Source organism: Mastigoproctus giganteus, chromosome 7 (assembly GCF_048544385.1).
Source record: "Mastigoproctus giganteus isolate SK-2022 chromosome 7, ASM4854438v1, whole genome shotgun sequence".
NCBI classification, from domain to species: Eukaryota; Metazoa; Arthropoda; class Arachnida; order Uropygi; family Thelyphonidae; genus Mastigoproctus; species Mastigoproctus giganteus.
In genome coordinates, this window is record NC_143581.1 from 180750758 (window position 1) to 180773280 (window position 22523).

General features: G+C 37.6%; 1 protein-coding gene across 1 annotated transcript in view; it reads right to left on the bottom strand.

Moving 5' to 3' along the window:
* Window positions 1-22523, bottom strand: part of LOC150083372 (mitochondrial outer membrane protein SLC25A46-like) — a 234928-nt gene that overhangs the window by 45366 nt on the left and 167039 nt on the right. Inside the window, exon 8 of the mRNA XM_090378488.1 lies at window positions 10794-11015. Within this exon, the coding sequence (XP_090234614.1) occupies window positions 10794-11015 (222 nt within the window). The remainder of the gene's footprint in view (window positions 1-10793; window positions 11016-22523) is intronic.

A 22523-nucleotide genomic window follows, 5' to 3' on the forward strand; every position in this document is an offset into this window, starting at 1 on the left:
TTGGGATTCTAGGTACCATACCAATAAGTTGTGGATCATCTTTTCCACTGTCTTACCTAAGCAGCTAGTGAGGGATATTGGATGATAGTTTGGTGGATCACACTGATCCTTATCAGGTTTGGGGAAGGCCGGAACTGTGTAGTTACTTTCGGAAAAAATCCTGTTCAAGTACAGTAATCAGTTTAGAGCTTTCTCATCCAGCTTTTGAAGCATGATATAATAGATCCCATCAAGTCCTGATGCATCATGTGCTGATTTCTTTAGATTCCTGCAGTCCATATATTGTAAATGGCTGACTGTATGAAAAAGATAGCTTGATACTCAAGTTTAATTTATTCTGCTCAGCTTTAGCTTTATCTTGTTGGAAGGATGGATCATATGCAGATATAGCTAAGATTTGAGAAAACGACTGTGCCAGATCATTTGCTATTTTTATTGAAAAGTACAAGTCCTATCCAATCCAAGACTAGATTAAATCCAAGACTAAATTTAAGGAGGAACTGGACAGGCATTTGGAGGGAATGGTGTGATTTTTTTTTTTTTTTTTGGCTGATGCTGCATAAGCTCATACACTTGCTTTCTTGCATCAAATGCCACTGCTGCTACTACTACTACTACTACTACTACGCTGTCTGTGTTCTTTGTAATAGTAGATGCAAACTAGATCCTACAGTCTTTGTTTAGCTTTTCTTCTTATATGGCATGCTTTTTCTTTGATTTTTTTGAAATGAATACAGTTTTTGGTTGTGGGATATTTCCAGAACTGGTTCCATGCTTCATTCCACCGATGTTTAGAATGCCTATGTATGCCCACTCGTGTCTGGGATATATCGTTGGTTGTCACTGTTAGAATCAGTATCACAGTATGGTCAATGACATCGTTGATTGGTCAGAATTTGGTGATCTGATCATTAAAGGCGATACTAAAGGGGAACATATTCCAATTTACTTTGGAGAATTTCTATTTCATGCGGGCTTCTATCTCTGGTGTATTATTAGTTGTTTTAGGTTTGCAAAGAATTGGATAGTGATCACTACTGAATTGGTTCTCTAAAACTGTCTACTAGATGTTTGGAAATAATGCCAGAGAGAAAACTGAAAGATTAATAGCTGTGGATGTTCCGGTTGGGAAGTGACTATAAGTGTTCAGTAATGTGAGATTCTGCTTATTAAGAAGAGATTCAATTAATTTTCCATGTCTATTTGTGTAGAGCCCCCACAGAAAATAGTGCCCATTAAAGTCATCCAGTAAACAAAAAAGCTGTATAATCAGGTCATCTAGATCTTTCAGAGTACATTCTTTGTCTGGTGAAAGTTATATATGGAAAGTATGGTAAACATGATTCCTAAAGCTACATGAGCATCTACAGCTTTTAACGAAGTCTGCAGTGGGATATGTTTGGTAAGAACTTTGGAATTAGTAAGAATGGTGACAGAATAGTAAGAATGGTAAAAAGTCATGCTGGATGACTTTTTTATTATGCAACTCTTGGACCAGTTTGTCTTCTGAGACATTCATCAGTTCTCACTCTGTAATGACTCCCTAATGTTGCATGCAAGGTAATTTTTACAGGTATAGTGCCGAAGGTTGAGAGGTAAAGAAGCTTCTCAGAATGCTTTGTGGTCAATAAGTAAGTCACCAGAGCTGTCTTTTCACCATTTTGGGTGAACCTGTTGCATTTTCCCAAGGATTCCTGGATAAGAAATGGAGAAGAGTACTCACAGATTTATTTGAGAGAGAATGAAAAAAAAAGGAAGGTGGACATTCCCATTGTGGTGTATCTATTTCTGTGTGAGTCTTTTAGACTGTGATGACACATGGTCAGTATCACTTTTTTCAGAGTGTGACATGTACCCTGGAGGATAATTTTTCTTCTAGTAACTGGCGCTGCCACACGGAAGCAGATATTAACAGATATATACATACATATCAGGAAATCTGGCCCCCCTTTTTTGTGTGTGTAAATAAACACACACACACACACACAAAAGGGGAGGGCAGATTTCCTTTTTAAGTTCTTACTTAAATCATTTTAAGCAGAGGGCCACTTGAAATGAACTAAGGAGAAAACAGTACTAAAAATGAAACAGAAATAATCACCTGTGAAGAGCACTCTACAAATTGCAGAGAAAATTTCTTGGTACCCAGGGCCAATAATAGCTATGTGTACCTTTAACCCCTAATACTGTGCTGCATAACCCTACAGTCTTTAATACTTTTCTCCACACAGCAAAGTAGTAAAGAGTGTAGGGTAATATTTCAGTGCAGTCATTGAAATAATTTAAAAACTACATATTTCCATTACTAGTGGTGAATATTCAAGAAGCTGTAATTAGTTGAGAAGTTAAAAGACACAGTCCTCACACACACACACACACACACACACACACACACACTGGACAGAAAAAAAAACTTGAAGGCAGACCATATCATTGCTTAGAATGCCTTCATTCCAAACATGATCAAAAGTCTCAGAAATGACAAGAGCAATTACTTGGGTTTCTCCAAACCTTCCATGAAATTTTTCCACAGATGACTAACACTAACATGGGCAAAATTTGTCACCAATAAATCATCACTGACAAATTCACATTGGCAATCACTAACTGGAAAGTTTCAAGAGAGGGTGAGTGTTGATGAATTCAAATAAATGCATGAAAACAATAACTTGGGGGGGGGGGGAGGATATGTTTTTCACTCTATTTAGAAATTGAATGAATATGAGTAATCTATACAGAAACATCAGTGATAAATGATTACAGCAGAATGTTGATTATCTGGAAGTCAATTATACCGAAAGGAAATTTGGTAAGTTTTACAGTTCCAAGCAATAGAGTACCAAAATTTTCAATCACTCATTTTTTTGACGTTTGCTTTTTTTTTTTAAATGAAGCAATAAAAACAATGATATATTATTACAGTGGATGTCACTTATTGTTATCACTGGTTACTGTTATGAGCCACTTACTCTAATTTAATATGATATTTCAAAACCAAAACCTATTTAAACAGAACCTACTAATTTGTTTTTTATGAGAGGGGTGGTTAAATCTCCAAATGCAACAGCATGATTAATTTCATTGAGTGAGGACTGAAGTTCTACTGACTAGTTGTACAGTGAAAGATTTGTTGAATTTGATGATGGCTTCAGAAAGTAAGCATGTGTTTTTCAATTCAAAGACAAAAATCACAATGCTTGAAAGTATTAAAAAGGGGGAATCTACAGCAAAACTATACTCAACAATCTATGGTTCTAGAGATTACTGTTAGTCATAGTTGGAAAGCCAAAAAAACAAGATGCAGGGCCCATATTTGTATACAACTTCTGGTTGTATACAAAATATGTGAACAACCAGCTCCCCTCTGATATCCATGATCTAGGTTATCAAGTTCTGATGGAAGGCACTTGGGGTGGATGGGATCTATCCAGTTATATTAAAGGAGGCAGCAAAGGAAGTAAGCAAACCCTTAGCCATAATTATGAGAGCTTCCTTGGACTCAGGGAACTGGAGGTGTGCAAATGTATCACCAATTCACAAAGTGGGTTCAAAAGGTGACACATGTAACTATAGACCTGTTAGTTTAACTTGTGTTCTGGGGAAAATAATGGAGTCGCTGGTTAAGGAAGCATTGCATGATCATCTAGACAAGACTGCAGTAATAGTTAACACAGCATGGGTTTGTTAAAGGGAGGTCTTGTCTGACCAATTTGATGTGGTTACAAAGGAACTGAATGTCAAATATAATTTTGATATCATATACCTGGATTTCAGGAAAGCTTTTGATACTGTTGCTCAAGGAAGACTGATGTACAAAATGGAGAGGTATGCCATTAAGGTTAAGTTGTTACAATGGATAAAGGGATGGTTGAGTATGGTAATAAATGGACACTGATCTTAGTGGACAATTGTTATTATTGGAGTTGCCCAGGGTTCGGTGCCGGGCCCATTGTTGTTATGTGTATTCATCAATGATATTGATGAAGGTATATCAGGATTAATGTCCAAGTTTGCAGATGATACAAAGGTTGGCAAGATTGTTAACAACAGTAAAGATATTATGCTACTCCAACTGGATCTAGATAAGTTGGGCAAATAGGTTGAGAAATGGCAACTGAAGTTTAACATTGACGCAATAACCCAAGAGAAACGTACCAACTGTGTGGTACTACATTCAGGGAAGTGAAAAAGACCTGGGGGGGGGGTAATTTTGCAGTCAAATACGAAACTTGCTGAACAGTGCAGCCAGGGCAGGTCATGGAGTCTTGTCAATGATAGCATTAGCATTGGTAGAGGCATTTGATGCAAGAAAGCAAGCTTATGCAGCATCAGCCAAAAAAAAAAAAAAAAAAAAAAAAAACCACTTCCACTTCACCCCTCTGTTCGTTCAAAATGCCTGTCCAGCTGAGCCTTAAACTTATTTAGGCTATCAACTTCCACGACAAGGGATGGAAGTCTGTTCCACCAACCAACAACCCGCTGACTAAAGGCAAATTTCCGCACGTCTATCCTACATCTGTCTTTCCTCAATTTGAATTTATGCCCTCTCAGGTGATTATTCTGAGTGAGAGGAAGAATCCCATCAGCATTGAGCATGCTCAAACTATTCAAGGCTTTATACACCTCTATCAGATCACCTCACTGGTGCCTAGTCTCCAGACACTGTAATTTGCAAAACTTAAGCCTTTCTTCATAAGAGCACCCCTTTGTTCCATTCACTAATCTTGTTGCCCTTCTCTGTACTCGTTCCAGCAGCTCTACATCCTTCTTGAAATGAGGCCTCCAGACCTGTATACAGTACTCAAGGTGTGGCCTGACCATTGCCTTATACAAGGGAATAATCACCTCCTTATCCCTGCTAGAAAAATTCCTATATATCATTGACAATACACCATGAGCTACTCTTGCAGCCCATCTGCACTGCTCAGAGAACTTCATATCTGCCTGCACAACCACCCCCAGGTCCCTTTCATTCACTACCACTGTCAGTGTGGTACCACAGAGTTGATACGTTGCTCTGGGGTTGCTGTTTCCCATGTGTAGCACTTTACATTTGTCAATGTTAAACTTCATTTGCCACCTCTCAGCCCATCTGCTCAACCTTTCCAGATCCTGTTGCAGCAGCATAGTGTTAGTAGAGTCCTTGACAACCCTGCCTACCTTTGTATCATCTGCAAACTTGGACATTAAGCCTGATATAATATCATCAATATCATTTATAAATACAGAAAACAATAATGGACCCAACATTGAGCCCTGAGGGACTCCACTAATAACATTAGTCCACGACGAGCAGTGTCCATTGATTACCACTCTCTGTCTTCTCGCCCTCAGCCACCCCTTTATCCATAGCAGCAATTTGCCTCCAATGTCACACTGCTCCAATTTGTGCAGCAGTCTTCCATGTGCAACAGTATCAAAAGCCTTTCTAAGATCCAAGTATATAATATCAAAGTTATTCCCTGCATCCAGTTCCTTTGTGACTGCATCATAGTATCCAATCAAATTGGTCAGGCAAGACTTCCCCTTAACAAAACCATGCTGTGTCCGAGCTATAACTGAAGTCTTGTCTAAATGATCCTGCAGTGCTTCTTTAACTAGTGCCTCCATTAATTTTCCTGGAACAGAAGTTAAACTCACAGGTCTGTAATTACTTGTGTCAGCCTTTGATCCTCCTTTGTGATTTGGGGTCACATTTGCACATCTCCAGTCTGTGGGTACCTCCCCTGAGTCCAAGGAAGCTCTCAAAATTATGGCTAAGGGTTTGCTTACTTCCTCTGCTGCCTCCTTTAATATAACTGGATAGATCCCATCCACCCCGGGTGCCTTTCTTGTGTTTATCTTCAACAATTTCTCCTCCACTTTACTCTCAGTTATTACAAAATCATCTAGCTAACTGCTAGAGTTGAATACACCTCTGGCATTCCCCTCGCTAAATAACTCCTCATGTGTGAATGTCGATGCAAAATATTCATTTAGTTTGTTAGCTACCTGAGCAGGATCATCAACAGTTGACCCATCGATATCAAGTGGACCAATCTGATTCATCACCTTCCTTCTAGAGTTTACATAACTAAAGAACTCTTTGCTTTTTTTGTTTGCATCCCTTGCCAATGATTTCTCGTAATCTGCCTTCGCCTGCCTAACCTCCTTTGTAACTTTGTTACAGATCAACCTGTATCTATCATAGGCTTCTGTGTCGTGTTAATTTGTATGTATCCCATGCATGTTTCTTCTCTGCCATATGCCTCATTAGCTCATCTGACATCCATTTAGGCCTAAACCTTGAACAATATTTCTTAGTTGGTATGTAAAGCCTAGTAGCTTCCAAGATAAGTTCTTTGAATGCTTCCCATTTTGCATTTGCTGTTGGTAACATCATCAGTTGGTCCCACTGTATAGAATTTAAATACTGTCTCAGTCCATCGTAGTCGCCTTTACAAAAGCAATAACCCTTCCCTTTACCCCTAATGGTAGTTACCTCTTTGAGTAAATCCCACTTCAGCACACTGTGATCACTGCCACCTAGTGGTTCATTTATCTGCAGATTCTTAATGCATGAAGAATCACTGCTGATAATCAAATCAAGAGTATTCCTCCCTCTAGTTGCCTCCCGAACATGTTGATGTAGAAAACAATCATCCAGTAAATCCACAAAAGCCTTGCTAGTTTGTGAGTGACCAGCCCCCAAATTCCAGTCAATATCTGGGAAATTAAAATCTCCCATTATAAGACTCTCTGATTTACTGGCCCACTCTATTTCCCTGTACAGTTTCTTATTATACTCATCAGAGTCATTAGGCCTATAGCACACTCCTACTCTCAATTTTGATCTCCCAATGCTTATGTCACACCAAACTGACTCGACACTGCACTGTCCAGCGATGTCGACTGGCTTCACTTTCTTGGATTTTATGTATTTCTTAACTAATGGCATAACCCCTCCTCCCTTCCTATCCAGTCTATCCTTTCTGTAGACATTGTACTCCCCAAATTCCAGTTCTGCATTCCTTATATCTGTGTGACACCACGTCTCTGATATCCCAACAATATCTGCCTTTGATGTTTTGAGCAATACCTCAAATTCATCAAATTTATTTACTAAACTCCTAGCATTGGTGTACACGCAAGTATACATGCACCTATTTCTATTCTTAGCTAACCTAACACAACCCATGTGTTTACTTCTACCGCAATGACTCCCAGCAGTCTCTGAAATATCCTGCATCTTGTTTTTCAGGCTGCTGCTCATTCCAATAGAAGCAGTGCAAGAATCTCTTTCACCTCTGCCAGTGGCTACTGTTAATCTATTCGTCTTTGTCTCCCCCCAAGCTAGCAGTTTTCCGACCCACCTAACACTGCCTCAATAGCATCAGCAAATATTCTTGCACCCTTTCTATTTAAGTGTATCCCATCCCTGTAGAAGCAATATCTCCTGTTAACAAGTACAGTCCAGGCTGAAAAAAAGTCTATCCCTTGAGCCTTGCACAATCCCTCCAGGGCCGAATTGATCGACAAGGCTCTCATCATATACTCCCTCCTATCGTGTCTGGGCAGAATTGCAGACACTTTCAAATTCAACCCTAATTCACGGCTTTTTTTCAACAGCGACCTGTACTTGCTAAGTAATTCCGCCGGTCTCCTACTCTTAATATCATTAGTGCCAACGTGTACAACTATATCACCTTTTGTGCCCTTAAAAGATGATATCCGCTCTACAACGTCATCAACCTTTGCCCCTGGCAGACATACCCTGGTCCTGTTCCACCTATCCTTTTTACAAAGCATGTTCCCCGTTTCCCTGACAATAGAGTCACCAACAACTACTAGTTCCTTTGGGACCAGCACATTCTGCCTTGGGGGTTGCCACTGTGTTGCGCGATGACCAAGTGAAAGCTCTGGCGTTGATGTGGGCAGCTGAGAGCTTGATGGGCCCCTCAATTTAGTTCCTTCGAGGGCATTCGCCCTGTCCTTCAAGCTCTCATATAGGCCCATAAGAACGCTGAGTTGTTGCCTGATTTCGATCCACTCCTTACATCGCACACACACACACACAAAGGCATCCCCCATGGCAATATCGTGTCCCGTACCTGAATGCTCCACAAACATCATGCAAGCTGTGCATTTTAGAAGGCAACTGACCCCCTCAGTTCTCCTCTGATCCACAGCACTTCCATTAGCTTGAGTCTTTTGTTTTGCTGCTCTGGTCTGAGTCTTGATTTCTTTTAATTTAAATAAAATTTCAATTTCAGTTCATAACCCTAACTTATCTCCCAACACAGTTATAACGGGATATATATTTTTTAGTGTCAAGTATTAATTATCTCAGAGTTCTCTTTATATAACTTCCGTATCAATTATGTATTAATTATGTTACGTTTGTAATCTAAGTCAGTATATGTATTTAGTTAAAAGTACAATTTAAATGCCAACGAAGTTCAACAAGTTTAATAGATTTTATCGATCACTGAAAATATTATAACCTATACTATACTAACGCTATCTAGGTTTGGTATATAATGATCGTATGACAAAGACAAAGGCGGGAAGTTACGAACGGTTAATCTACGGACACTTAAGTATTAATTAACTTTCAAATCTCGCTGTCTCAATTCAGAATAAACTAACGATCCTTACTAGGTCTATAAGCTACTTACAAAAAATAATCTGATGTAAAAAATATTCAATAAGCGGCTAAATATGGCTAAAAAACTTCTCGTTCAGCGGAGTTGCGACTTGTAACACGTGGATACCCTTACCGATACTTTTATGCAATTGCAAGGGCGAGTAAAGAATAAATACACCAAATTAATCAGAAAATCACAAAATAATGCTATGCTACTAAATTTAAATCAAAAGTTTTAGAAAAAAAAAATTTCAAATCAATAAATAAGAAAAATCCACTTAGCGGCTTTGAACACGTCTGGCCCCTACTAGCCTCGTCAGCAGATATATAGGAATTTTGCTAGAATGGACAGGGAAGTGATTATCCTGTTGTACAAGGCAATGGTCAGGGAACAAAGGGGCGCTCTTATCAAGAAAGGCTTAAGTTCTGCAAATTGCAGTGCCTGGAAAGTAGGCATCTGCGAGGTGATCTGACTGAGGTGTGTAAGGCTTTGAATGGCTTGAGCAAGCTGAATGCTGATGGGATTCTTCCTCTTGCTCAGATTAAGAACCTTGGGGGGGGGCACAGATTCAAATTGAGGAAAGACAGTTGTAGAATTGATGTGCGGAAATTTGCCTTTAGCCAGCAGGTAGTTGATTGGTGGAACAGACTTCCATCTTTTGTTGTGGAAGTTGTTAGCCAAAGTAAATTTAAGGCTGAGCAGGACAGGCATTTGGAATGAATGGACGGGTGAAATGGGAAGGTTTCTTTTTTTTTTGGCTGATGCTGCATAAGCTTGCTTTCTTGCATCATATGCCTCTGCTAATGCTAATGCTAAAAATTTAACAATGAAACTGAAACTAAACAGTGGACAATGAAAACTGAAAGTAAAACAAAAACTATTGTTGAGAGTGTACAAAGGCTTTTATATACAGAAATGTATATAAAACCTATTTATATTATAGTGTTTATAAGCATTAGTGTTGCAGTTTAGCTAACAGGAGGTGAAATTACGTAGGTAATGAGGATAGTAATTGACATTCCTCACCTCGTATTACACTAATAGCCCAGAGTGTGGAAAAATTGTAGTTTTAGGAAAGTGAACGGTACATGACTGAAGAAAATAATGTTGGAGCTTGGGTTATCTGGGAATGTGATTTTCGGTCTTTGCTAGTAATGGCTCTGGACATATACATAAGAGTAGTAAGCAGAAAGTGGCAGGTAACTAAAGAACAGTAACTAAAAATCAATGTAGTATCCTATTTATTAAAAGTAAAGGTAAATTATGTACAACCCAAGGAAATAAAATGGAATGCAATAAAAGATCGTGTAAATAGTAAGGCGAAACGGATAATTAAGACTAAAGAGCTGACTACATAAATGTGAACTTGCCCAATATGACACAATCAAACTAAATAAGAAAGTAAACAGATACTTGATGTGTATGCTACCAATTCCAAAAGAAGCCTATCTATTAGGAATGCTTTCAGAAGTTGCAGAAGCATTGGATAATCAGTATACAGTGCCAAGAAGTCAACTCTGAAGATCTATCCAAATAGATGGCACGCTTCATCATTTGCAAAATATTAGTTGTCCCTGAACTTCTTGATCACACCTCATATATCACTACTACATAAATGTCAACTCTCTTCTCTCTAGGAGAACAGAGATGACATTTAAGGACACTAAGAATAGTAAGGTCAACAGGTTTACTTTGAGGGTAGAAAGAGGAGATAAACTGAAGTCTCTATGAGGAACATGTTTTACTGAAGCATGGAGCTTGCTTATCAGTCGGTTGACTTTGTCAACCGACTGATAAACAAGTCATGTCTCATGCCATGTCGGCAGAAACAGCAGGGAGAATACATACTACCACTAAATCTAGAAGCAGAAGAGAGTTTACTTTCATGGACAATAGGAATCCTTCATATAAGTGTGTGCTGCTTGCAAAAAAATGACTGCAGGTGTGGTGACTAAAAAATAGTCCTGATGTTTGTAAAGCAATGTTTCTGCACAGCAAAAAATGTCAATTATCCAAAAAGGTAATGAAATAGTTGCTTTAAGTATAAAAATTTTATAACAATATTTAAAGAGCACAATATGTTAAAGAAGTGCAAAGAAAATAATATAATTATTCAATTTAAAATTTAATTTAAACTATACTGATGCAGTTGAACTCAAAACATACCATTTCCTTTTTCCTTTGAGTTTTCTGCATAAGAAACCATAAGGAAACAGAATGGACTACAGAGGAGATAAGATAATGTAACAGTTGATGTGCTACTGTAGGACCCAAGAGAAGCCAGACAGGCAATAATCTTGTAGAGTGAGGAGTTCCCCATCGAAAAATACGACAAATTCCTTCCTTTAAACAGTCCAAAACTCCAGGTTTTTCACTTGCTATATCACTCTATTCCAATAATAAGAAAACAAGCAATAAATTACTAAAAAGGAAACAAATATTTATTTATATCAGGTAAAAAGTTATTGCATGCTGTATGTATACCATACTTGCATATTAAGAATTGTAAACAAAAACCTACATATATCTGCAGCAGAACCCATTACAGCTACTATATTTAAGACTTTTCTTACATAATATTTAAGAAATGCATTCTAAGTTTTCAGCAAAAACCTTACACAAATAAAGTATTTTCCTCAATTTAGTGTACTTGAATATGAAAAAAAATCAGAAGTTGTTTTTTTTTTTTTTTTCTAGTCACATATAATGAAGAAAGACACTACGGTTACTGTTTTCAAAAACTTGTTTCAATAAAGATGGAGTAAATAACAATGGAAAAGTTCATACGAATCATATTTGTATGGCATTTAAAGATGATCCACTATTTTTAAGACCCATTTTGGATCTGTTGAGCACTTTTTTTGGATTGAGTATAACCAAAAGTCTTTTTGGGTTATACTCGACCAAAGGTATATGTACACCCAGTCATAGCCTGAATACTTACATTGCTATTTAACTTATTCTAGGCATCAACACCAGAAAGATTGATCACTCTGAACATCATATTATGAACTTCACTGTAATAATTTCGCTCTTCTGTTAAAAATATTCACATTACATCATTCTAGCTGCTCCAACCTCAATTCAATCAATTCAATTTAACCAAATCTGATACCTGATTGTCCTTTACAGAAGGAGAGGATCTCAGAGGTCAACAATCCCCACTCTCTGTGAAAGAGAATAAACAAAAGAATATTCCCACACTTTGTATGTAAGCTCTATACTTTCTCTCCCAATTTCATGTTTTCCATATATGACCGACTGTTCCGCCCATTTAGGTGTCCTGATTCTGTTTAGCTCATACATGATCCCTAACGTTAAATTCCATTGGCCAGTAATTGCCTTGTATGTATATGTACTCAAATCTGGTTTTGCCTTCTCCAAGAACTCTAATATGTTACTGTTTATCGTATTTAGAACCTTACCTAAGGAAATCTCAATTAAATCCACTGAGCCTAACAAGTTTCTCTGTTCTGGCTGACAATCAAGATCTTGAAATATCTGGTATTACTTGCTATGTGTCCTGTCTTAAACATCCAAACTCCTCATTTACATATGCTCTAACCTCAAATACATGGTATCATTACTGTTTCCCTCCCCCTCCCATTATGACATCCAATACTGAATTTCCATTACCAATCCACCCCAGTATCAATACTCCCCGATTTCAATTTTTCATCAGTTCCTGATGAAGAACTGAAACACACACGTCCAATTTCTTCACTTGTTTGATGGACCACATATCATTACATTCTCCCAGTACATGTAGTTCGTATCCATCTTTTACCATTAGTGAGTGCCCTTTGGCATTGTCAATGCAATCACTATTTTTAATCAAAGTCATGTTATTGTATTCATCATCTTCCATATTCACCATCAGACCTTTTTCAGGCATTCTGCTAGTTGATCACTGTGATGAGGCAAGTAGTTGTCACACTATGACATAATAGTATGTATACTCAGTCACAATCATTCCCTTTAATTTATAATGTGCTGATGAATTGTTTTTAGAACTCATCCATGATTAATTCTGTACTTTTCATGCTGAATGTATTATTCCCACAAAACGACCCATGATTTTTAAGTCTGTACACATGTTGTTATTATAAATCAATTTATCTTGTTCTGATTTGTCAAATTAAAAGAAATACTGTATATAAATCAGTTAATCCTATTATCATATTTGTCACACTAGATGGTATTAAAACTTTATTATTGTCCTGACAACCAGAAGCCAAAGGTCTATTAATTCAATAAATTACACATATTTTATGTTACTGATATCTGTAGGAAACAGCACCACAGTATCTATATCATTTTTTATCCGAGAAGACGAGACGGCTGAACTAATGCTTTCTATGGGAAACTTTGACATGATACTTCTTTGTTTTGCCAATAAAATTGCTTCAGCAACCTCAAAGGGGTGTATCTTAAATATCTTAAGTTATTTAGATAATCTTTAGTCCATCCCAGATTCACTGCCCTTCAAAATTTATTCTGTTCACATCATAAGTAGGGGTACATCTAATCTTTTATACTTAGCTGTTCAATAAGGCAATTTATTTCTACACCAGTTCCCCAATACAGCCAGTTATCACCACCAAAGCACTTTTAAACTAAAGAGGAAGAAGGCAAGATGGTTGAATTAACGCAGCAGTGGTGGTTGCAGGGCACCTCACAGGGGTAAAAAATCCGATATTTTTTCTATCTTCCTAAATAGAGTCAAACTTTTACTGCAATAGTTCTTGAAGTGATCTTTTCTTACAGTTTTTTATACAGAAATTAAGGATAAGAACTTGCCAGGTGCTCTGCCATTTTTGCAACTCTTTGGATTTTGCTTGAAGAGGTGCTGATGCCGTGTTTGTTTAAAGTTTCAGGTTACTTGTTTTTCCTCTCCCACTAGGTCAATAAATATCTACTGTCTTAACCTAGTTGTTTTTGAAAGATTTGTTCCCACAGAATAAAGATAGTAACATCAATCCTGATATTCTCTTAAAGTGGCTGATACTCAAAGTGGCATTGTTGAAGCCATATTGTGTCAAGGAGCTCATTATATTCTAGCTGACAGTATGCCATATCCAACAATTTCATTACTTCATATAGCATGTCCAAAACAATGTAAAGCATTTATCAATCAGCCTAAACTGGATTTTGATCAGGCTAAGAGTAAAAAACTTGTTTCTTGTGCAGATGGTAGTTGAACATTCTAGTCTCTTGCAAAATGCTGTTCACCACAACTTTTGCCAATCTTTACTCCCACCACTGTTAAAATCTGATGGTTCTATTGCCACCTCAGCCAAACATAAAGTCAACTTTTTAGTTAGCATCCTACTTCTCTTCTAATTCTTGTAATGACAATCTTGGTAAATAACCTCCTACCATTCCCAGTACGCTCCACTTAATGCCTCTTGTGGTTTCCATCAAGAGAATGTCAGAAGAATTTTGAATAATTTTGATGCTAAAAAAGCTCCAATCCTGATGGTATTTCTCCATTTGTTCTCAAAAACAGTGCTCTTGGCTTCCTCCTGTTCTGTGCCTCCTTTCTATACTTGCTTATTTCACTGGCATTTTTCGTTCTGCTCGAAAATTTGCTCATATCTGGCCTGTTCCTAAAAAGAGTGACAATCCCTCTCACATCCTATTATCATCCCACTACGCTTCTACTCTTTCTAAAGTAATGGAGAAACCCATTAACTGCCACCTCCTAAACTATCTTGAAACTTTCCATCTGATCAACGATTGCCAATATGGATTCTGTAACTGTCACTCCATTGGTGATATAATGGCTTATGTCACCCATCTGAAAAAATTTAATGGTAAAGTTTGAAGAAACTCAATCAGTTGCTCTTAACATTTCACATGTTTTTCATTGTGTTTGACATAAGTCTTCTAAATAAGTTTCCATCTTATAGATTGATAACTGTTTTTTTTTGTAATTAGTTATCCAGTTTTCTCTGAGTGATGGAGATGGCTGTCTTCTAACTTCTCCACTAATGCTGTTAGGTCAGGTCCTGACCTAGTTTTCATTTACTGGAAATCCTAACCAGAGTTTTGCTGATGACACTGCATTCCACTTTCCACTTTGAGAAACCTTGCCCTGCACAAACAACCTTAACTTCTCAAATATCAACTACCAATTCCTTAAATACTTATCACTAGATAATTCTCCAGTGGAGTAAAGATAACTTAGTTAATTTCAATCCTTCTAAAACTCAGTCCTTATATCTCACATAAAGGATTTTTCTGCTGCTATGCTTATCTTCAACGACACTCAGATTTCTAGACAAGATCACATAACTCTGTTACGAATAATTTGACTTCTAATCTCTCTTGTCACAAACACATTGAAAATATTGCTTCCTTTGCATCTAAAAAACTGGGTTTTCTCTTTCCCTCTCAGTATTACTTTTTTTCTAAATGGCTACTTGTCCCATTCAAATCTCAAATCCTTCCTGCCATGGAAATTGATTGCATCTGAGGCAGTGCCCCCATAAAACCTCTCAGGCTTCTAGACTCCATTAAAAACAGGTTAATTATTGACCCATCTCTTACAAAGTCTCTTTCCATTCTATCTCTGCAGCATGCCTTTTCAAGAGATACTTCCAGAGGCACTGTTCTGAATTGGCTTCAATAATTCCCTCTCTCTCTCTCTTCCAAACCAATCTGAACATGTGCCTCAACCATTCAACTTCAAACTCACAGAACCCACTTTTCTTTGTCTTGCTATTTTCTCTTCAACTTCCATTTTTTAGGGCAACCTCCCTTCCCATGTATTTCCTGAAAATTACACTGTACAGAAATTCCTAGTGTAATATCAACAAATCTTTCATTAACCTTCAACCTATGCACAAAACTAAGTACTACAGGTTCTAACACCTTTCATGATTAGGGTTTATATACTTGCAGATACACAAACATAGTTTTTTTTTTTTTTTTTTGAAGCTTAAAAACAAAAGGTATTAGAACCTTTTGGATTAGTTAAGTTACTGCTATGGATAAAAGGATGGTTGAGTGGGGAAAGGCAGAGTGATTACACTAGTTTACAAATTTAAGTTTGTTCACTGGGGTTTGAATTTCAATAGGTCCTACTGCCAAAATATGTTGCTGTGATTTCAAATATGACTTAGATTTTTTTCTATCACATCCAGGTACATCATAATTTAAAAAATAAAAAAGTATTGTTTTTTATGAAAGTATATAACTTTATTGAATTTAGTAATGACAAATTGATAGGATTACATTTTTATATATCAAAAAATACGTAAATACTAACAAGTATTAATCAAAATTCTGAAACTTTCATTAATCAAACCTTCGTCTCTTTGTTTGAAAAGAACGTTTAATCGTTTTTCTTTTATGTGCAGTGCCAGATTCTTCTCTTTTTAAACACCAGCAGTAGTCAGCCATCATGCTTGTATTCCACCTTCCCTGGTACCGCTGCTCCATTTCCTTTATGTCCTGATGGAATCTCTCCCCTTGTTCTTTGCTCATCTGTGCAAGATTTTCAGGGGAAAAAAAATCAAGATGGGCATGCAAAAAGTGAATTTTGATGCTCATATTGCAACCTAAATTGCGAAGCTTTTTGAGCATATTTTGAACAATTTTCTCATAATCTTGTGATTTATGATTTCCTAGAAAGTTTTCCATTACACTTTTAAAAGCAATCCAGGCTTCCCTTTCAACGTCAATCACTGTAGTTTCAAACTGACCATCTAAAACCAATTTTCTAATTTGGAGACCAATGAAGATACACTCCTTAAGTTTTGCGTCAGATAAACTGGGAAATTTACAGCAAAGTTACTTAAAGCAGTTGCCATCCTTATTCCATGCTTTAACAAATTGCTGCATTATGCCTAACTTGATATGCAATGGAGGTAAAAGTATTTTATCTAGCTTCACCAAACTTTTGTGCATAATATTTTTTGACCCCGGTGTAAGATAGTGCCTCCGAGGCCACTGCTTTTTTGTCTAATGCAGCGCTTTAGCTCTGCTATCCCATTCACAAATAAAGCATGGCATTTTAGTGTACCCACCCTGTTGCCCCAACAACATACATAACACTTTTAAGTCTCCACATAATTGCCATTCGTGATCTTGATATTTAATTTTCTCCAGAAGTAACTTTAGATTGTCATAAGTTTCTTTTAAGTAGACTGAATGAGCAACTGGCACAGATGTGTACTTATCTCCATTATACAAGAGAACACATTTTAAACTAGTCTTAGAAGAGTCTATAAATAGTCTCCATTCACTAGGAACACATGATGGAGCTCCTAAGGCACTTATTAAACCAGCGACATCACTGCAATATACGAGAGGACCTTCTTGTGAAAAATACTGTATAAACTCCCTTTCACGATTTCTGTACCAGGAAAATGATGTACCTAGAGAAAGTAAGTTCTTTGCTTGAAGTCTGGATCCCAGAATTTCAGCAGCATACTTTAGAAGACTTAAGTCCCTTACTAAATCGTTCAGTTCGACTTGCGTGAATTGCTGTGGCATTAAAATAGATCTGTGCGGAACCGGTCTTATGGCTGACGGTAGATCTGGATATTTTATGTCCTTTTTATTTTTTGAATTTGCTAGGAATAGCAAATAGCAAGCACACCTTTTTTCCTTGGCTCCATTTTCTAAGATGTTCGACATATGTATGGCATACTTTATGCGGTGCCCATGATTTATCCTGATCACCTAGTTTTATGTCAAAGTATGCATAATACGATTTTTTTACAAAATCGGTAATATTTCGCCTCTGCTTTACAGGAACAAAACAACCACATAGGTAACAAAATATGTCAGGACTGTTTATACACTTTCTGGTTGCCATACTAAAAGAAAACTAACACACAATGAGAGATCACGACAGTCTTTACAGGAGTACTGTAACCACATAAGGGATGTGCCACTTATATAGGCTCTGTAGTTGTGGACTGTACAAGCAAGTGAGTGCATGCTCAGACAAGTTTAACCCGTAACTACACACAGGAGTCTCCAGACTCCACTCGGAAAATAAAATTCTGAAAATCACAGATGGGCCGGAAGAGCAGGGTAGGGAGGCCGTCTACCTTCCTGGGTCAAGGTCGGCTACCTTGCAGTGTGTGTGCGCGTGTAGTTAAACATGCACAATCTGTTGTATTTGAGGCAAATATTTGATATTGATTACGAACATGGGATATTCATATAAAACTTGAAAACCACTGCAGAAACTATAGTTATGTACACGTTTGTGTATAATACCTAGGTAATATTTTGTTAATGAATTGTGAAAAATCTTTATGTGATAGAAATAAACGGACTTCAGTTTAGTAATCAGTAAACATGCATAAATAACTGCCACATACTTTTACCTAAACTCCAGATACACTGTAAACCAGTGTTATCAATGGCCACTGCTCTTCTCGGACTAAAGTTTTAGTGAAGTCCCCCCACCTGGGGTTCAGTGTGAGGCAGATGGGCTGAGAAGCTGCAACTGAAGTTTAACATTGACAAATGCAAGGTACTGCATATGGATAACAGCATAATAACATACCAACTGTGTGATACCACAATCGCGGTACTGGAGAACAAAAAAGAATTCCGTGAGACAGCTCACGGAATTCTGTCAATGACACACAGAAACTATGACAGCAGGTACAAGGAAGTGAATATCCTTGTTTTATAAAGCAATCATTAAGCCACATCTTGAGTACTGCTTGGAGGTCTGGAAGTCCCATTTTAAGAAGGATGTGGATCTGTTGAAACGGGTGCAGAAAAGAGCAATGAGATTAGTGAATGGAACAAAAGGACACACTTCCCAAGAAAGTACTAGTGTCAAACAATGCAAGGAAGCAAGCTTATATAACATCAGCACAAAAAAAAAAAAAAAAAAAGAACATGCTACCTAACTCAGCTGTGCAATCCCTCTTGTTTAATTTTTTTTCTTACATTTATTCAAACTAACCACTTTTACTAACTAGATCTTTCAACAATAAATTACTCTCTGGCAGAAAGCAAATGTTCATGCATTTATTCTGCAGCCATCCTTTTGTGTGTGTTTTCTGAGAATAAGGAAGAATGTCATTAGCATATAGTTCACACAATCCATTTTAAACCTTTGAAAAATTCAATCATATTTCCTAATAAGTGCAGAAGTTTGCCAAACAGAGGTCATTTGTAGTAAGCATACCTCTTTGTGTTGCTGACTAATCTGGTTGCTGTACTTTGCATCCTTTCCAAGAGATCAATGTCCTTCCTAAAATGAAGCTTTCAGACCTGTATGCATTACCCAGTTTGTCCTATCCATTGCCTTTATACAATGGCATAATCTCACTGGCAAAATTTCTGTATATAATTGACAAAATCCCATGACACTGTCCCATCAACTTGTCTGCACAGCTCAGAAAACTTCATGTCAGACTATAATTACTCCCAAATCTTGTTCCATTATCCCCTACCTTGAGTGGGTACAGTTCAATTCATATGTTATTCTAATATTACCAATGTTAAACCTCAATTGTCACTTCTCAGAGCACCAGTCAATTTTTCTGGATCTTGTTTCAGTAGCATGTCTTCACATTCCTTTCATTAACCACCCTGCCAACCTTTGTATGATTTGCAAATTACAGCATGCTTGATATACCTTCATTGATATTGAAAACAGTAACGAGCCCAGCACTGCACCCAGCGGAATTCCTCTAATAACATTAGTAGTCCAAGGAGAGCAGTGCCCATTTAGAATGACCCTCTGTCTTCTACCACTCAACCATTCCTATGTCTATTGCAGTAACTTTTCCATAATGCCACATTGCTCTAATTGTACAGCAGTCTTTCGTGTGAGCAGTGTCGAAAGTTAGCATCAACATTATTAGCATTAGTAGGGGCAAAGGATGCAAAAAAAAAAAAAAAAAAAAAAAGCAAGTTTATACAGCATTGGCACAAAAAAATTAATTAAAATATAATTCCCATTTCGCCTATCTGTTCCATCCAACAGTTTGTCTGGTTCTTCCTTTAAATTTATTTAAGATATCAACTTCCACAACAATAGATGGAAGTTTGTTCCAGCAGTTAACCACCCGCTGGCTAAAGGCAAACTTCCATACATCTATTCTGCAACCATCATCAATTTGAATTTGTGCTGCCTCATATGTTTAGTCTGAACAAGAGGAAGAATCCTATCAGCACTGGGCTTGCTCAATCCATTTAAAGCCTTAAACACCTCAAACAAATCACCTTGCACATTCCTAGTCTCCAAATGCTGCAATTTGCAGAACTTAAGCCTTTCTTGGTAAGGGCACCCCTTCATTCCACTTGCCAATCTTGTTGCCCTTCTCTGTACTCATTCCAGCAGTTCTACGTCCTTCCTAAAATGAGGCCTCCAGACCTGAATGCAGTACTCAAGATGCACCCTGACCATTGCCTTATACAATCATCTCCTTATCCCTGCTAGAAAAATTTCTATATATCATTGACAAAATCCTATGAGCTGTCCTGACAGACTGTTTGCACTGCTCAGAGAATTTCATATCTGACTGTGCAATTACAACTATACAAGTTTTAGAGAAATCCAAGTATACAATATCAAATTTATTTTTTGCATTCAGTTCTTTTATTAATAGCAGCTAATCAAATTGGTCAGAGAAGATCTCCTTAAAAAATCCATGCATGATTTCCATATAACTTCATTCCTGTGAATGATGATCCTGCAAACTTCTAAAGAAGTTTTGCAGGATCATCACTGACTCCATTATTTTCTCTGGAACATAGTCCAGCTTATAGGCCTGTAATCATTTCACCCTTTGACTCCCCTTTGTGAATAGAAGAGACATTTGAACATTTGAACAGAGAGAGGGCGCTGACTCTCTTTAAAAATTACAGCTGTCAGTTGCAGGCTCCGAAAAAAACCATAAGTGTTTGCCTTTTTATTTACATAATTGTTATTTTAAATTGTACTTAATACGTAGTCTTATAGTTATAGTTACGCTGCTTATTTTTATTTTAATTTAGATAAACAGTTTTTGTAGATATACGTAATACTTAATTTACATAAAACCGTTATTTCATTCAAATCTTGCAGCCATTGTTTTTGTATATAGTGGTAGGGAATTCAAAATTTTAATTGAGGTAGTTAGGTAGCTCTAACGTATAATTTATAGAGTAATACGCTTCACTGATTCTATTAGATAGCGTAGTATTGACATTTAATTAATTTAATTTATTGATTTTATTAATTTAAAGTATCATGCCCCAAACTAGAGCAGAAAAGCAACGGGCACAAAGTGGCAGGAGTGCTGTGACTCGGGGGAGAACTGAGGGGGGCGATTCTCCAACGCATCACAGCCTAAAAAAATGTGCAACTTATGAAATGTTTGCCAAACTCTCTGGAACGGAACATGATATTGCCATGGAGGATGTCTTTGTGTGTGCGCGATGTAAGGGGTATAAGGAAATCAGGCGACAACTCAGCGTTGTTATGGGCCTACATGAGAGTTTGAAGGACAGGGTGGATGCCCTCGAAAGATCTAAATTGAGGGGCCCATCAGCCTCTCAGCTGCCCACATCAATGCCAGAGCTTGCACTTGGTCATCACGCAACACAGCGGCAACTCCCAAGGCAGAATGCGCTGGTCCCTCAGGAACTAGTAGTTGTTGGAGACTATTGTCAAGGAAACGGGAAACATGCTTTGTAAAAAGGATAAGTGTAACAGGACCAGGGTCTGTCTGCCAGGGGCAAAGGTTGATGACGTAGAGAGGATATTATCTTTTAAGGGCACAAAAGGTGATATAATTGTACACGTTGGCACTAATGATATTCGGAGTAGGAGACTGGCAGAATTACTTAACAAGTACAGGTCACTGTTGAACAAAAGCCGAGAATTAGGGTTGAATTTGAAAGTGTCTGCAATTCTGCCCAGACACGACAGAAGGGAGTATATGATGAGAGCCTTGTCGATCAATTCGGCCCTGGAAAAAATGTGCAAGGCTCAAGGGATAGAATTTTTTTCAGTCTGGACTGTACTTGTTAACAGGAGAGACTGCTCCTATAGGGATGGGATACACTTAAATAGAAAGGGTGCAAGAATATTTGCTGATGCTATCGAGGCAGTGTTAGGTGGATCGGAAAGCTGATAGCTTGGGGGGATACAAGGACTAATAGTTTAACAGTAGCCATAGGCAGAGGTGAAGGTGATTCTTGCACAACTTCTATTAGAATAAGTAGCGACCTGGAGCAAGGGGGTGTTGAGGGTTTCAGGGACGGATGGCAGTCATCCTGAAATAGGTGGGTATATGGGAAGTGTTAGGGTAACTAGGAATAGGAGTAGGAGCATGTATACCAATGCTAGAAGTATAGTAAATAAATTTGATGAATTTGAAGTGTTGGTCAAGACATCAAAGGTGGATATTGTTGGGATAGCAGAGACGTGGTGTCACACAGATATAAGAAAGGGTGAACTGGAATTGGTGGAGTACAATGTGTACAGAAAGGATAGACAGGTTAGAAAGGGAGGAGGTGTTATGCTGTTAATTAAGAAAAACAAAATCAAAAGAAGTGCACCCAGTTGATATAGATGAACAGTGCACTGTTGAGTCAGTTTGGTGTGACATAAGCACTGCGAAGGCAAAAATTAGAGTAGGAGTGTGTTATAGGCCTAATGACTCGAAAGAGTACAATGAACAACTGTACAGAGAAATAGAGTGGGCTAGTAAATCGGAATGTCTTATAATGGGGGATTTTAACTTCCCAGATATTGACTGGAACTTGTGGGTTGGTCACTCACACACTAGTCAGACTTTTGTGGATTTATTGGATCATTTTTTTCTGCAGCAGCATGTTCAAGAGGCAACCAGAGAAAGTAATAATCTTGATCTGGTTATCAGCAGTGATCAATAGTGTATTAAGAATTTGCAGATAAAGGAACCA